We start from the raw sequence: 17,323 nt of genomic DNA on the forward strand, positions 1-17,323 counted from the left end.
ACGAACTGTAAACAATAAAAAAGAACAATGTTAATATCTCAAAAACAGCGGAAAATTATAATTGTAGAACGGCCTGGTTTTACAAGCACTATCCAACAATGTCCATCTATGAAGATGTTATTAACTTCTAAATTGCTACATTTATCTTCAGTAATTCAGGAGTCAGTAGTGAAACTGTTTATTGGTTCAATGAAAAGTATGTAAGTTATTTTAGAATTTTGAAAGATTTAACTTGTTTTATAAACTACATTCTTTATTGGTTGCAGCACCAAAGTGTCCTCCAAACAGTCACTTTGAGCATTGTGGAACTGCCTGTCCAGCTACCTATGTCAACCCATGGGCCCCAGACACCTGCTCTCTTCCCTGTACTGAATCCTGCATATGTGATGGAGGATATGTCCTATATGGCAATAAGTGTGTTCCAGAAGACAAATGTAGGTGCTGGGATGATGATATTATCATCCATTTACCTTACCCATAGTCATATAAGTTTAGGTCCCTGACATTACTAAGTCTTTGAATGTGTAAGAGAACTTTAAATGAGTTTATTATAGTCTTAGGAACCCTTTGAGCATTACACATTTAATTCCAGTCAATTGGAGGCTTTGTGAAATTTGCAATTTATGGCAAACTGATTGGCTGATAAAGTTTTTTAAAAAATTCGACAAGGCTAACAAATTTGTATTTAAAATGTCTGCTCATCTTTAGTAAGGAACCTTGAATTGTTTATTATTATTTTTATTTTTGTGTTCTCTTTTTCTCTGTGGTTAAAGAGCTATAATAATATAAAACACATACTTATACCCTCCTCAACATTGAAAGTGCAACAAAAAAGAAAACAGTTTTGGCATGTTGAAAATTATCTAACTAAACACATCAATTACTTCACCAGGTTTTACCGCCGTGTTTCCAACTACTAAGCACACTGCAGGAAGCTCAGAGCCACAAACACCAGGCACAACACTTCCACAGTCCTCTTCTTTTAAGGAATAGAGATGAGCAAGTCCATTTTTTGTTAATCAAATTTATATTTAATTTTAGAAAATTTGCTGGATACGAAGAATTCCATCAATTTTCAATTCAGAATATTTGAAATGCCCCCCAAAATGCCTGCTACTGTTTAACACAAAGTAGAAGAGTAACATCAGCAAATGAAGTCTCATATGACATCAGATGCAACCATTCAGGCTGCCCCATAATGCCTTGCAGCTATCACTTTGCATGGTATAGAACAGCCAATCAGGAAGGGCTATCAATGCCTTTGTTGCTGCTGTTGAGATTGCCAGTGCTGGTCCCGCACTGAGAGACATGTCCAAGGTATTGACTTTCTTTTGAGCTCTACAGTTTTACTCTATTTCTTTTGGCATCTCTACCTTGCACAGGGTTTATAAACATGAAGCAGCTCTGAAAAAAAGATGTTTTTAAAAAGCCATTGACCATTCACTTTCCAAACAGCAAAGCTATTCAAGCAAACAAAAAGTAATAATTTTAGGGTGGTTTGTTGAAAAGCTATAGCTTTTTCATTTTCAAAGCAACAAACCTGTTGCTATTCCCCAAAGAGGGATTACATTTGGACCTTAACTTAACACCCATGGCTTCCTCCATATATATATATCACCTGTGTATAAATTCTGGCATGGCAGTCTTCTCCACTCCCCTTTTAACATTTTAAAAAGCATAAACAGTCTGATGGTGCGCAGTGATATTAAACAGGTCATTGTGTACGAGTGGTTGGCATCCACTTACCCATAGCCATATATGTTGAGGTCACTTTGACTTTACTAAGGCTATGATTGTGTTAAATAGCTTAAAAATAGTCTAATACAGTATTAGGAGACCTCAGAGTGCTACACATGTAACTACAGGGAATTGTAGGCTTTGCAAAATTTGTAATTTACTGAAAATTGTTTGGCTGCAAAACATAATTTTTTGAAAAATTTGACAAAGCTGACAAATTTGAATTTAAAAGATACGCTCATCTTTCGTAAGGAACCTTGTATTGTTTTATTATTGTGTTCTCTTGTACTCCATGGTTTAAAGAGGTATTATAAAATTAAAAATGTACTTATGCACTCATCAATAGTGTTGAGCGATACCGTCCGATACTTGAAAGTATCGGTATCGGAAAGTATCGGCCGATACCGGCAAAGTATCGGATCCAATCCGATACCGATACCCGATACCAATACAAGTCAATGGGACTCAAGTATCGGACGGTATTCCTGATGGTTCTCAGGGTCTGAAGGAGGGGAGACTCTCCTTCAGGCCCTGGGATCCATATTAATGTGTAAAAGAGAGAATTAAAATAAAAAATATTGCTATACTCACCTCTCCGACGCAGCCTGCACCTTACCGAGGGAAGCGGCAGCGTTCTTTGTTTAAAATTCGCGCTTTTCTTTCCTTACGTGAAGTCCCGGCTTTGTGATTGGTTGCGTCGCAGTCACATGGGCGACGCAACCAATCACAGCAAGCCGTGACGTAATTTCAGGTCCTTAAGGATTTTAAAATTACGTCCCGGCTTTGTGATTGGTTGCGTCGCAGTCACATGGGCGACGCAACCAATCACAAGCCGTGACGTCACGGGAGGCTGGACACGCGCACATTTTAAAATGCCCGCTTGTCCAGCCTCCCGTGACGTCCTGGCTTGTGATTGGTTGCGTCGCGATCAACCAATCACAAGCCGGGAGGCTGGACACGCGCGCATTTTAAAATGCGCGCGTGTCCAGCCTCCCGGCTTGTGATTGGTTGATCGCGAAGCAACCAATCACAAGCCGGGACGTCACGGGAGGTTGGACAAGCGCGCATTTTAAAATGCGCGCGTGTCCAGCCTCCCGGCTTGTGATTGGTTGATCGCGACGCAACCAATCACAAGCCGGGACGTCACGGGAGGTTGGACAAGCGCGCATTTTAAAATGCGCGCGTGTCCAGCCTCCCGGCTTGTGATTGGTTGATCGCGAAGCAACCAATCACAAGCCGGGACGTCACGGGAGGTTGGACAAGCGCGCATTTTAAAATGCGCGCGTGTCCAGCCTCCCGGCTTGTGATTGGTTGATCGCGACGCAACCAATCACAAGCCGGGACGTCACGGGAGGTTGGACAAGCGCGCATTTTAAAATGCGCGCGTGTCCAGCCTCCCGGCTTGTGATTGGTTGATCGCGAAGCAACCAATCACAAGCCGGGACGTCACGGGAGGTTGGACAAGCGCGCATTTTAAAATGCGCGCGTGTCCAGCCTCCCGGCTTGTGATTGGTTGATCGCGACGCAACCAATCACAAGCCGGGACGTCACGGGAGGTTGGACAAGCGCGCATTTTAAAATGCGCGCGTGTCCAGCCTCCCGTGACGTCACGGCTTGTGATTGGTTGCGTCGCCCATGTGACTGCGACGCAACCAATCACAAAGCCGGGACGTAATTTTAAAATCCTTAAGGACCTGAAATTACGTCACGGTTTGCTGTGATTGGTTGCGTCGCCCATGTGACTGCGACGCAACCAATCACAAAGCCGGGACTTCACGTAAGGAAAGAAAAGCGCGAATTTTAAACAAAGAACGCTGCCGCTTCCCTCGGTAAGGTGCAGGCTGCGTCGGAGAGGTGAGTATAGCAATATTTTTTATTTTAATTCTCTCTTTTACACATTTTTACATTAATGTTGTTTCGATACCGATACCCGATACCACAAAAGTATCGGATCTCGGTATCGGAATTCCGATACAGCAAATATCGGCCGATACCCGATACTTGCGGTATCGGAATGCTCAACACTACTCATCAACTTTCAAACTGCAAAACCAAGAGGGTAAATTTGTGGTGTTATAGAAATCACAGGATCAATAGACATGTTAATAGTGATGAGAGAACACTAAAATGCTTGGGTGCTCATTGCTCAGGTCGAGCAGATTGGAATGCTCGGGTATTCGACCCGAGCAACGAGCCCAATGTAAGTCTATGGGAGACTCGAGTATTTTTATATCCCGACCCAAGCAACAAGCCCAATGTAAGTCTATGGGAGACTCGAGTATTTTTATATCCCGGGGGTCCTTTTAAGGTCTAAAAACTTCTGAAAACGATGGAAACACTGCAACAAGCCCAATGTAAGTCTATGGGAGACTCGAGTATTTTTATATCCCTACCCAAGCAACAAGCCCAATGTAAGTCTATGGGAGACTCGAGTATTTTTATATCCCGGGGGTCCTTTTAAGGTCTAAAAACTTCTGAAAATGATGGAAACACTGCACAAATGACACAGGAACATCATGGGGATCGCCCCTGGAAGCATTACTGACTCCTAGTTCACAGATCTGTGTAACAGATGTGAGTGTTAGACTCGGCCTAAAAAATGCCTGTCAAAAATATGTTGCCAAAGATGCATGTCTGTCTAAAGGGCAAAGAGTGCAAAGTTTGGGAAAATTCAGAGGGAGTACCTTGCTGACCTACCAACGTCCTCTGTTCCCCTTAATAATTGTTTAGCAAAGCTGAACATGGAGCATGAACTGTCTATCTCTAATGTGCACGTGCGCTGTACTGACGTTCATGGAGTGCACGGTGACTCACTCTCTGGAGGTCATTGGGCACATGGCTCCTAGCTTTATGGCAGTACACTGCTTTTATTGACAGGAGAAAATGCCTTCATAATACAGAGTACAACACTGCCCAACCATTCACACTCTGCTCCTCAGACTTTCTATGTGAGCGGTGATTGCCTCTAGGCAGAAGATGATGATGGTGGTAGCAGTAGTTGGAGCATTAAAGACAGTCATGAAGCAGCCATAACAACTTGAAAGAGAAGTATTTTCCAGAAATACCACACTGTTCCATATGTGGCCTGTATTTTTAATTTTTTTATGCAAAATAGTGCTGCATACCACACTGCCAAATATGTGGCCTGTATTTTTTAAATGCAAAATAGTGCTGTATATAAGTAGAGTAACAGACAGCAAAAACAGTGAAAAACTGGCCTAAAATGCCCAAACTTGGAGCACGCAGATATATGAGGCCTGTCAAGGAAATACCACACTGCCAAATATGTGGCCTGTATTTTTTTAAACGCAAAATAGTGCTGTATATAAGTAGTCACAGACAGGAAAAAATGGACTAATGGCCTAAAATGCCCAAACTTGGAGCACGCAGATATATGAGGCCTGTCACGGAAATATCACACTGCCAAATATGTAGCCTGTATTTTTTTAAATGCAAAATAGTGCTGTATATAAGTAGAGTAACAGACACCAAAACAGTGGAATACCGGACTAAAATGCCCAAACTTGGAGCACGCAGATATATGAAGCCTTTTTTTTTATGAATTTAAAACAAACAAAAAAAAAAAGAGTGGCAGAGCCACACAGAACTATGCTACTGCGGAAATTTGATTTTTCAAAAACATATACACCAGGACTCAGTCTGACCTAACAGACTGTATTAATGTGTTTTTTTGGTGAATGCAAACGAACAAAATTTGACCAAGGCTAGCACACAGAACTATGCTGCGTATGCCTGAGGAAATATGATTTTTCAAAAAATGAAACACTAGCCCATGGCCTCACATACCAGACTGTATTAATTTTTTTTTTTTCGGCTTTTGGGTGAATTTATTAAAAAAAAATAAAAATAGTAGAACAAGGCTAACACACACAACTATGCTACGTATGCCTGACAAACTATGATTTTTAAACAGATGCACCAGGCCTCAGTCTAATATAACTGACTGTATATTTCTCTAGTCACCTTCCACGACGGCATATGGCATATGGAGGTTGCCTCTTTGCCCTAATGGGGAACAGGAAATGGAGAGGTTAAAAGGCCCTCCCACCTCCCTCTCACCAGTGTCTTTCCTGTTCCCCATGGGACAGGAGAGGTTTACTCTCGTATGCAGTGGTGGCCGGTGACTGCTGCATCTAACAAGCGTCGGCTTGTGTGTAACCGGGCAGCATGGGGTCGTATCTTACCTCCCCTCTTATGCTGCTCCCGTCGCACCACGCTGCGGTGTCCTCGGGACCTGTGCCTAGCCTTCCCGCGCCCCCGTGAGGGCAAAGCAGGCTAGTGTTTCCTGACCGGAGTCCTCCTGGAGCTCTCCGGTCTCCTTCCCCTCCACACACGCTGCTGGCAACCCGGAAGTGATCGCGCGCGTCACTTCCGGTCCTTTCTGCGCTCCCTGGAGGCACTTCCGCCGACGGTGTCTCGTGCAGGACGGCGTCCTCCACGCTGGACCATGGAGGGGAAGAGGTGTATCCACATCGCTGGGGGCAGGTGCATACCACTGTGTATAAAACCTGCCAGAAAACGTCGCAGGTAAGACTGTTCCTGTCATGGAGAGCGTTACCTGCCCTGCGCTTGCAGAGCCCAGCGCTGCCCCTGCCACAGTAAGTGCCGCAGGGACAGGGGTCCTTAGATAGTAATTTGGGGTATCCTTGGTCACTCTCTCTCTCCCCTCTCATTGCAGGGAGAAAGGTCTACCCCCAAAACTACTGTTAAAAAGAAGTGTGCCATCTGTAATATTAAGCTGCCACCTTCATGGGAGAAAAAACTCTGCAGGACCTGTACTGACAAAGTTGTCAGGGCAGAGCAACCTTCTTTGCTAGAGGAAATCCGGTCCCTGGTCAAGCAAGAGGTGCAATCCTCCCTAGCAGCCTTTACCCCTCCAACCCCTCCGCCACCCCCTCCACCACCCTCTCCAGCCAAAAAAAGGAAGATCCAGGAAGAGGATTCTGAATCTGAGTCAGACCTCTCTTATGCCTCATCCTCAGGTCGTCAGGAGGAATCTGCATCCTCTATTTCATCTGAGGCTAGAAAATATCTCTTTTCTTCTGACTGGATTGAGGACTTAGTAGCCGCAGTACGCAGTACTATGGGGCTGGAGGAGGAGCCAGAACCTCAGTCCATACAGGACCAGATGTTTGGTGGCATAACTAAGGGTAAACGGGTGGGGTTTCCAATCCACCAGAATATTTCTGATATGATTGACCAAGAGTGGGAATTACCTGAAAAACGCCTCAGTACTCCATCCGAGATGAAGCGTAGATTCCCCTTAGAAGGCGAAATGACCAAATGGGATGTCCCTAAAGTTGACTCTCAGGTAGCAAGAGTGGCTAAAAGAACGGCTCTTCCATTTGAAGACTCGTCGCAATTAAAGGATCCGATGGACAGGAAGATTGAGAGTCTATTAAAGAAATCATGGGAGACCTCCTCGGTAGCCCTCAAAGCTAATATCGCATCAACATGCGTGGCTAGAGCTCTATTCCGCTGGATAGGTGAACTGGAGTCTCACATATCCCAGGGCACTTCAAGAGCTGAATTATTAGACTCCCTTCCTAGTCTCCTTAGAGCCACGGGTTTCCTAGCAGATTCTTCGATGGAAACTATCAGAATTGCTGCAAGGTCGTTAGTACAGACTAACTCGGCCAGAAGGGCGCTGTGGTTAAAAATGTGGTCTGGTGATATCACCTCCAAAGCCAAGTTATGCGCCATACCATTTAAAGGTAACTACGTCTTCGGGCCTTCTCTTGATGACATCTTGGAGAAAGCAACCGATAAAAAGAAAGCCCTCCCAGAACAAAAAACTCCCAAAAAGAAGTTTTTTCGTCCCTTTCAGGCCCAAACCTCTCAGAGAGGGAAAGGCAAGTCCGGGAGGTGGAGTTACCCGAAGGGAGGGGGGAGAAACATCCTCATCCCTCAACAACAGCAGCAGCAGTCTCAACAGGAGAAACGGTGACTTCGATCCAGTGGGGGGGAGACTTTCAAAATTTTACTTCCAGTGGCAAAACATCACCTCTTGCCCCTGGATCCTCAATGTCATCAAAGAGGGTCTCCTAATAGAATTCATTTCCTCCCCCCCACGGGGTCTAAAAGTCACCTCCCTACCCTCCCTGAAAGATCAGTCAAATTTGGCGTACGGTCTCAGAGCCTTAAAGATGTCAGGTGCGATATCCCAGATACCAGAATCGGAGAGGGATCGCGGCCACTACTCTCGCTTATTTCTGGTTCCCAAGCCATCGGGCGAGTCCCGTGTCATTATAAATCTAAAGAATCTCAATCGGCATATAAAGTACCGAAGATTCAAGATGGAATCAGTGAAGAATGCCATCCCCTTGATAGGTCCACACTCCTTCATGGCCACTCTCGATCTGAAAGATGCCTACTTTCACATCCCCATTCACCAGAGACATCGCCAATACCTCAAATTCGCTGTGCAGAGAGGGCGTCTGATAGAGCACTATCAATTCAACGTCCTCCCATTCGGAATTTCCTCGGCTCCAAGGGTATTTTCCAAAATAATGGGGGAGGTAGTCTCCTTTATCCGGAAGCAAGGCGTCTGTATAGTGCCGTACCTAGACGACCTTCTGATAATAGCTCCTTCCAAACAGGCCCTGGAGTCTCATGTATCCAATACTCTCGAGATACTGACATCTCTTGGATGGGTGCCGAATCTGGAAAAATCTCACCTACGACCCTCCAAATGCAGGAAATTCCTGGGAGTTCTCCTGGACTCGGCAAGACAAATGTCCTTCCTCCCAGTGGAACACCGTCAAACCCTTTTATCAAAGGTCAAAACGTTCAGGGACACCAGATCCCCTACAATCAGAGAAGGCATGTCTCTTGTAGGCTCGATGACAGCCTGCATTCAATCGGTACCATGGGCCCAGGCCCATTCCAGAATTCTTCAGGCACATATCTTGCAGAATTGGGACGGTCATCCCAGTTCTTTAAACAAGAGATTGTACACACCAGGTCGTGTCAAGGCCTCCCTGGCATGGTGGATGTCCCCAAAAAATTTACAAAAAGGGGTCAGCTGGACGCAAGTCCCACTGACCACAGTAACAACGGACGCCAGCCAGAGAGGCTGGGGGGCCATGATAAATCACACCCCTTTCCAAGGTCTCTGGGACCAGTCAACAAGCAAGAAATCTTCCAACTACAGAGAGCTAAAAGCTGTAGAAGAAGCCCTACTAGTAGGAGGTCATCTGATCAAGGGACATCACGTTCGGATATATTCGGACAATGTGACCACGGTGGCCCACATCAGACATCAGGGCAGTTCAAAAAACAATTCCCTGAAGAATATATCGGCCCGGATATGCTCCTGGGCAGAAAGACATCTCTTATCTCTGACAGCGGTTCACCTGAAAGGCTCGTCCAACATTCAGGCAGACTATCTAAGTCGCCAAGACATACATCCGGGGGAATGGTGCCTGAGCAACCGAAGCTTCGAGATGCTGGTGAACAAATGGGGTCTCCCAGAAATCGACCTCTTTGCATCCAGCCGAAATGCGAAAGTCGAAGCATTCTTCTCTCTGAACCCCAGGGACGGCTCCAAAGGAGTGGATGCACTGGTCCAGAAGTGGAATTTTCGGCTGGCTTATGCGTTTCCACCAATCCCAATACTGGCGAAAGTCTTACAGAAAGTGCGAGAAGAACAAACGCCTACCATATTGGTAGCTCCACTGTGGCCCAAGAGGAGTTGGTACAACCTGATAGTGGACCTTCAGGTGGATGGGCCGCTCCACTTTCCGATAGAAGAAGACCTTCTTTCTCAAGGACCAATCCATCTCCTAGATGCCCACAAGTGGAATCTGGCGGCATGGCTACTGAAGCCCAAATATTAAGAGCCAGAGGACTATCAGAAGCAGTGGTTTCCACACTTCAAAAATCTAGGAAACCTGTAACCATTGCAATATATAATAAAATCTGGAAGAAATTCTCATCCTTCTGTCTTCCTGAGGTGCCGGATCCCTTCAACCCGAATATTTCAAAAATTCTAGACTTTTTGCAAAAGGGCTTAGAAATAGGCCTCAGGCCTAGCACCTTAAAAGTCCAGGTGTCCGCCCTCAGTTCAATATTTGATCAGGATCTGGCAAATCATCGCTGGATCAAGAGATTCATGATATCAGCTTCCAGAATGAACCCTAAGAAGCAAATAACAGTACCACTGTGGGATCTCAACCTAGTATTACAGGGGCTTACAGGTCCCCCCTTCGAACCATTATCCTCCTGCTCCCAGAAAAACTTAATCTACAAAACAATTTTTCTAGTGGCTATTACATCAGCAAGGAGGGTGGGAGAATTACAAGCTCTCTCAATAAGAGAACCATACCTAACCATTCGAGATGACTCTATAGTACTGCGCCTAGACCCTTCCTTTCTTCCAAAGGTCGTATCGGACTTCCACCGCTCCCAGGAAATTATTCTACCTTCTTTTTGCCAAGATCCTGCAAATTCCAAAGAAGAGAGATTCCATATGCTGGATGTCAGGCGCACTGTATTGTTTTACTTAGAACAAACCAGTTCTTACAGAATTGACCACAATCTATTTATCCATCCATCAGGACAAAATAAGGGAAAAAAGGTAGCCAAAAGTACTATTGCCAACTGGATAAAGAAAGCAATAGCGGAAGCATACCTTGCTCAAGACAAAACGCCTCCGGTGGGAATCAAGGCTCATTCGACTAGATCAACCTCAGTCTCCTGGGCAGAAAGAGCAGGTGCATCAGCGGAGCAAATCTGCAGGGCAGCCACATGGTCTTCATTGCATACTTTCTCCAGGCATTACAGATTGGATGTAATGCCCAACAAGGATTTAGCCTTCGGCCGGAAAGTACTCCAGGCCGTTGTCCCTCCCTAGCGCCAATCAGTTGGTATTCCTCCATATGCCGTCGTGGAAGGTGACTAGAGAAAATAGAATTATTCTTACCGTTAATTCGGTTTCTAGGAACCTTCCACGACGGCGCTAGTTCCCTCCCTATACTCCTGGATTTAAATCTGGGATTCAAGGTAAACCGGTGCTATGGTTTTCAGTTATAAGTCACTGGTGAGAGGGAGGTGGGAGGGCCTTTTAACCTCTCCATTTCCTGTTCCCCATTAGGGCAAAGAGGCAACCTCCATATGCCATATGCCGTCGTGGAAGGTTCCTAGAAACCGAATTAACGGTAAGAATAATTCTATTTTTTGGGGGGTTGTAAATTTTTGGAAAAAAGAAAAAAAAAAAGAGAACTGCAACTAGGTATATAGTAAATAAGCAGCAGCAGACAGTTATGGAGCTTTGGGAGGGATGCAGTGGGAGCTATGTACGCACATATAGTGCCTGCAGGCCTTCCACTGATGTGGATATGCTGTGTCCTGCCTGCTTGGCGCTGCCATATTGGGACCCATGAATTAGCCCTAAAAAGGACTGTTGGTTTCTGAGGAGTTGTGAAATTTACAGTTGCAGACCTACACGAACTATGAAAAGCACGATTCTGACCCTATTTCAGCAGCAGCTCTCCCTACACTCGCTGAATCCAGAGCTGAATGCGGCGAGCAGAGTGGCGCCAGGTCTCTTATACTCAGGATGATGCTGTGCGGCCCAGCCAATCACTGCACGACCACAACAAAGATGGCTGCGGCGTTTCATGGCCTGGCAGACAATCCCTGCAGCGTAATTGGGTCTCTAAAGTCCGCCAAAAATGCTGGGTGGAGACATCAGTTACCGCCAAATAATCTTGGAAATGCTCGATACTCGCCGAGTACACCGAGTACACTGACACTCGGGCGAGTAACGAGTAGTGGCAAACACTCATCACTAAGCATTTGCTGTACATGTACTGTACAAGTCAGAATGGAGCATTATCAGAGATTGAGTCCAAACCATATTCAGCAGACAATGATTATGATTAGTGTTGAGCATTCTGATACTGCAAATATCGGGTATCGACCGATATTTGCTATATCGGAATTCCGATACCGAGTTCCGATATTTTTGCGATATCGGAAATCGGAATCGGAAGTGTGCGGTGCGTATGGTTCCCAGGGTCTGGAGGAGAGGAGACTCTCCTTCAGGCCCTGGGATCCATATTCATGTAAAAAATAAATAATAAAAATAAAAAATATTGATATACTCACCCCTCCGGCGGACCCTGGACCTTAGCGGTGCCTCCGTTACTAAGAATGCAGGGAGTAAAGGACCTTCGATGACGTCATGGCTTGTGATTGGTCGTGTGAGCAGTCACATGGGCGGTCACGTGACCAATCACAAGCCGCGACGTCATCGAAGGTCCTAGTTCACTCTGCATTCTTACGAACGGAGGCTGACGCTTGGACCAGTGAAAGCCATGCTTATTGCACACACAGACACAAAGATACTGACATCTCCAGTACCATTTCTTTCCGGTACCAGAAATATCAGTATGTGTGAAACCGGCCCCAGAATGTAAGTAGGATGCTATGTTTTACTATATGGAAGAAGCTTGGGAGCGAAACGTGCCTCGGTGCGAGGGGGGAATCGCTGGATCACCCACATTCTCTGCATCACTGGTCACTATTACAGCTCCATAGCTCAGGTAATATGTATTTTTATCGTGAATCACATAGAATCTGGATAAATTGATTGTGTCTGGTTATAAGGTGATTTTGGGTATAATAATTAGGGGATGCCATTGGCACTGTGTTACTAAATAAATCATTATAATACCCTATCACTTCTACTGACTTTGCCACTGTATTACTGGGTTAATGATGGCGGCGACCCTAAACGGACCAATAAACCTCGGATCCAATTTAAAGGATGGTATTTTGAGTCTTATGTTTTTTGTGGACAACCACACCCAGTCACCCACACTCAGGTCCGAACTTGGCACACGTCTACTGTCAGCCACACGTTTGTACCTTGCACCCACGCTCAACAGGCGCTGTTTCACTTTCCTCCAGATGGAAGACAGTTGTGCTCCTAACAGGTCCTCCTCCGGGACGCCGGAAGAGCCCCCCTGACTCAAAGTACAAAATTGAGGATGGTACCTGTTGTGAACTCCGTTCTCGAACTCCCTCCTGTGGTCATGAATGGTACTTCGGCGAGTTCTGTCTGTGGGCTCCCTCTGGTGGCTGTGAGTGGAGCTACTAGTGCTTGAGGTTCCTTTTCAGCTGTTCTCGTTTGTGGCTACTGGCTGCTCTATTTAACTCCACTCAGATCGTTAGTCCTTGCCAGCTGTCGTTGTTCTAGTATTGGTTCAGTCCTCTCTTGGATCTTGCAGATGACCTGTCTGCTCCAGCATAAGCTAAGTCCTGTTAATTCACTTGCTGTTCATTTTGTATTTTCTATTTTCTATTCCAGCTTGCTATCATGATATTGTTTCGCTAGCTGGAAGCTCTGGGAGCGCAGAGTGGCACCACCGCACCGTGAGTCGGTGCGAGGGTATTTTTCGCACACTCTGTGTGGTTTTTTGTAGTTTTTTGTGTTGACCACAAAGATCCCTTTTCTATCCTCAATCTGTTTAGTTAGACTGGCCTCCTTTGCTAAAACCTATTTCATCCTGTGTTTGTGATTTCCTCTTAACTCAGTCAATACATGTGGGGGGCTGCTGTTAGCTTTGGGGAATTTCTCTGAGGCAAGTGAGGCTTTGTTTCCTTTCTTTAGGGGTAGTTAGTTCTTAGGCTGTGAAGAGGCATCTAGGCAGAGTCAGGCACGCTCCACGGCTATTTCTAGTGTGTGTCGATAGGAGTAGGATTTGCGGTCAGCAGAGTTCCCATTTCCCCAGAGCTCGTCCCGATTCTGTGCATAACCATCAGGTCATTCTGGGTGCACCTAACCACCAGCACCATAACAGTACAGCTGGCCCCAAAGTGTTAATGCATCTCAATAGAGGGAAAAGAGAAGTTCTGAGACCATTTTTTTTTTTCTGTAGTGTGTTCTGTCTTTCTTTTCCCCTTAAACTCTGGGTGGTTCTGGACTCAGGTGTAGATATGGACATTCAAGGTCTGTCCTCTAGTGTGGATCAACTCACTGCAAGGGTACAAAATATTCAAGATTATGTAGTTCAGAATCCTATGTTGGAGCCTAAAATTCCAATTCCTGATTTGTTTTCTGGGGATAGATCTAAATTTCTGAATTTCAAAAACAATTGTAAACTGTTTCTTGCCCTGAAACCCCGCTCTTCTGGTGACCCTATTCAGCAAGTAAGAATCATTATTTCTTTGTTGCGGGGCGACCCTCAAGACTAGGCATTCGCCCTGACGCCAGGAGATCCTGCATTGCGTAATGTAGATGCGTTTTTTTTTCTGGCGCTGGGATTGCTTTATGATGAACCTAATTCTGTGGATCAGGCAGAGAAAATTTTGCTGGCTTTGTGTCAGGGTCAGGATGAAGCGGAGGTATATTGCCAGAAGTTCAGAAAGTAGTCTGTGCTTACTCAGTGGAATGAGTGTGCCCTGGCAGCAATTTTCAGAAAGGGTCTTTCTGAAGCCCTTAAGGATGTTATGGTGGGGTTCCCCACGCCTGCTGGTCTGAATGAATCAATGTCTTTGGCCATACAAATTGATCGGCGTTTACGTGAGCGCAAAACTGTGCACCATTTGGCGGTATCCTCTGAGCAGAGGCCTGAACCTATGCAATGTGATGGGACTTTGACCAGAGCTGAACGGCAAGAACACAGACGTCAGAGAGGGCTGTGTTTTTACTGTGATGACTCCACTCATGCTATCTCTGATTGTCCTAAGCGCACTAAGCGGTTCGCTAGGTCCATCACCATTGGTACTGTACAGCCTAAATTTCTTTTGTCCATTACTCTGATTTGCTCTTTGTCATCCCATTCTGTTATGGCATTTGTGGATTCAGGCGCTGCCCTGAATTTGATGGACTTAGAGTTTGCCAGGCGCTGTGGTTTTTTCTTGGAGCCCTTGCAGCATCCCATTCCTTTGAGGGGAATTGATGCTACGCCTTTGGCCAAGAATAAGCCTCAGTACTGGACCCAGTTGACCATGTGCATGGCTCCTGCGCATCAGGAGGATATTCGCTTTTTGGTGTTGCATAATTTGCATGATGTGGTCGTGTTGGGTTTGCCATGGCTGCAGGTCCATAATCCAGTATTGGATTAAAAATCAATGTCGGTGCCCAGTTGGGGTTGTCAAGGGGTACATGGGGATGTTCCATTGTTGTCAATTTCTTCCTCCACTCCTTCTGAAGTCCCTGAGTTTTTGTCAGATTACCGGGATGTATTTGATGAGCCCAAATCTAGTGCCCTACCTCCTCATAGGGATTGTGGTTGTGCTATTAATTTGATTCCTGGTAGCAAGTTCCCTAAGCAATGACTTTTTAATTTGTCTGTGCCAGAACACGCCGCTATGCGGAGTTATATAAAGGAGTCCTTGGAGAAAGGGCATATTCGCCCGTCGTCGTCACCATTGGGAGCAGGGTTCTTTTTTGTGGCCAAGAAGGATGATTCTCTGAGACCTTGTATAGATTACCGCCTTCTTAATAAAATCACGGTCAAATTTCAGTACCCTTTGCCGCTACTGTCTGATTTATTTGCTCGGATTAAGGGGGCCAGTTGGTACACCAAGATAGACCTTCGAGGGGCGTATAATATCGTGCGTATTAAACAGGGCGATGAATGGAAAACAGCATTTAATACGCCTGAGGGCCATTTTGAGTATCTGGTGATGCCATTCGGCCTTTCTAATGCTCCCTCTGTGTTTCAGTCCTTTATGCATGACATCTTCCGAGAGTATCTGGATAGATTCATGATCGTATATTTGGATGATATTTTGGTCTTTTCGGATGATTGGGAGTCCCATGTGAAGCAGGTCAGAATGGTGTTCCAAGTCCTTCGTGCTAATTCCTTGTTTGTGAAGGGATCTAAATGTATCTTTGGAGTTCAGAAGGTTTCCTTTTTGGGCTTCATTTTTTCCCCTTCTACTATCGAGATGGATCCTGTTAAAGTCCAGGCTATTTATGATTGGACTCGGCCTACATCTGTGAAGAGCCTTCAGAAATTTCTGGGCTTTGCCAATTTTTACCGTCGCTTCATCACTATTTTTTCTAGTGTTGTTAAACCGTTGACTGATTTGACCAAGAAGGGTGCTGATGTGGTGAATTGGTCCTCTGCGGCCATTGAGGCTTTTCAGGAGTTGAAACGTTTCTCTTCGGCTCCTGTGTTGTGTCAGCCAGATGTTTCGCTCCCTTTTCAGGTCGAGGTTGATGCTTCTGAAATTGGAGCAGGGGCTGTTATGTCTCAGAGAAGTTGTGATTGCTTTGTAATGAAGCCTTGCGCTTTCTTTTCTAGAAAGTTTTCGCCTGCTGAGTGTAATTATGATGTTGGCAATCGGGAGTTGTTGGCTATGAAGTGGGCATTTGAGGAGTGGCGACATTGGCTTGAGGGAGCCAAGCATCACGTGGTGGTCTTAACGGATCACAAGAATCTGACTTATCTCGAGTCTGCCAAGCGGTTGAATCCTAGACAGGCTCGATGGTCGCTGTTTTTCTCCTGTTTCGATTTTGTGGTTTCATACCTTCCGGGTTCTAAGAATGTGAAGGCTGATGCCCTTTCAAGGAGTTTTGTGCCTGATTCTCCTGGAGTTCCTGAGCCGGCTGGTATTCTCAAAGAGGGGGTAATTTTATCTGCCATCTCCCCTGATTTGCGGCGGGTGCTGCAGGAGTTCCAGGCTGATAGACCTGACCGTTGTCCAGCGGAGAAACTGTTTGTTCCTGATAGATGGACTAATAGAATTATCCCTGAGGTTCATTGTTCGGTTTTGGCTGGTCATCCTGGGATTTTTGGTACCAGAGATTTGGTGGCTAGGTCCTTCTGGTGGCTTTCCTTGTCACAGGATGTGCGTTCTTTTGTGCAGTCATGTGGGACCTGTGCTCGGGCTAAGCCCTGCTGTTCTCGTGCCAGTGGGTTGCTTTTGCCCTTGCCGGTCCCGAAAAGGCCTTGGACGCATGTTTCCATGGATTTTATTTCTGATCTCCCTGTTTCTCAAAGGATGTTGGTCATTTGGGTGGTCTGTGATCTCTTCTCGAAAATGGTCCATTTGGTACCCTTGCCTAAGTTGCCTTCCTCCTCTGATTTGGTTCCATTATTTTTCCAGCATGTGGTTCGTTTGCATGGCATTCCGGAGAACATTGTGTCGGACAGAGGTTCACAGTTTGTTTCGAGGTTTTGGCGGTCCTTTTGTGCTAAGATGGGCATTGATTTGTCTTTTTCTTCGGCTTTCCATCCTCAGACAAATGGCCAAACCGAACAAACCAATCAGACTTTGTAAACATATCTGAGATGCTTTGTTTCTGTGGATCAGGATGATTGGGTGACCTTCTTGCCATTGGCTGAGTTCGCCCTTAATAATCGGGCCAGTTCGGCTACTTTGGTTTCACCTTTTTTTTGTAATTCTGGTTTTCATCCTCGTTTTTCTTCAGGGCAGGTTGAGCCTTCGGACTGTCCTGGTGTGGATTCTGTAGTGGACAGGTTGCAACAAATTTGGACTCATGCGGTGGACAATTTGACCTTGTCCCAAGAGAAGGCTCAACGTTTTGCTAACCGCCGTCGCCGTTTTGGTCCCCGACTTCGTGTTGGGGATTTGGTTTGGTTGT

At 45.7% G+C, this 17,323-nt stretch overlaps 1 protein-coding gene across 1 annotated transcript in view; it reads left to right on the forward strand.

Moving 5' to 3' along the window:
- Nucleotides 1-17,323, forward strand: part of LOC143767563 (zonadhesin-like) — a 316,930-nt gene that overhangs the window by 131,884 nt on the left and 167,723 nt on the right. The window contains exon 11 of the mRNA XM_077255972.1: nucleotides 267-434. Coding sequence (XP_077112087.1) covers nucleotides 267-434 — 168 coding nt within the window. The remainder of the gene's footprint in view (nucleotides 1-266; nucleotides 435-17,323) is intronic.

The sequence above is a fragment of the Ranitomeya variabilis genome, chromosome 4, assembly GCF_051348905.1.
Source record: "Ranitomeya variabilis isolate aRanVar5 chromosome 4, aRanVar5.hap1, whole genome shotgun sequence".
Lineage (NCBI taxonomy): Eukaryota > Metazoa > Chordata > Amphibia > Anura > Dendrobatidae > Ranitomeya > Ranitomeya variabilis.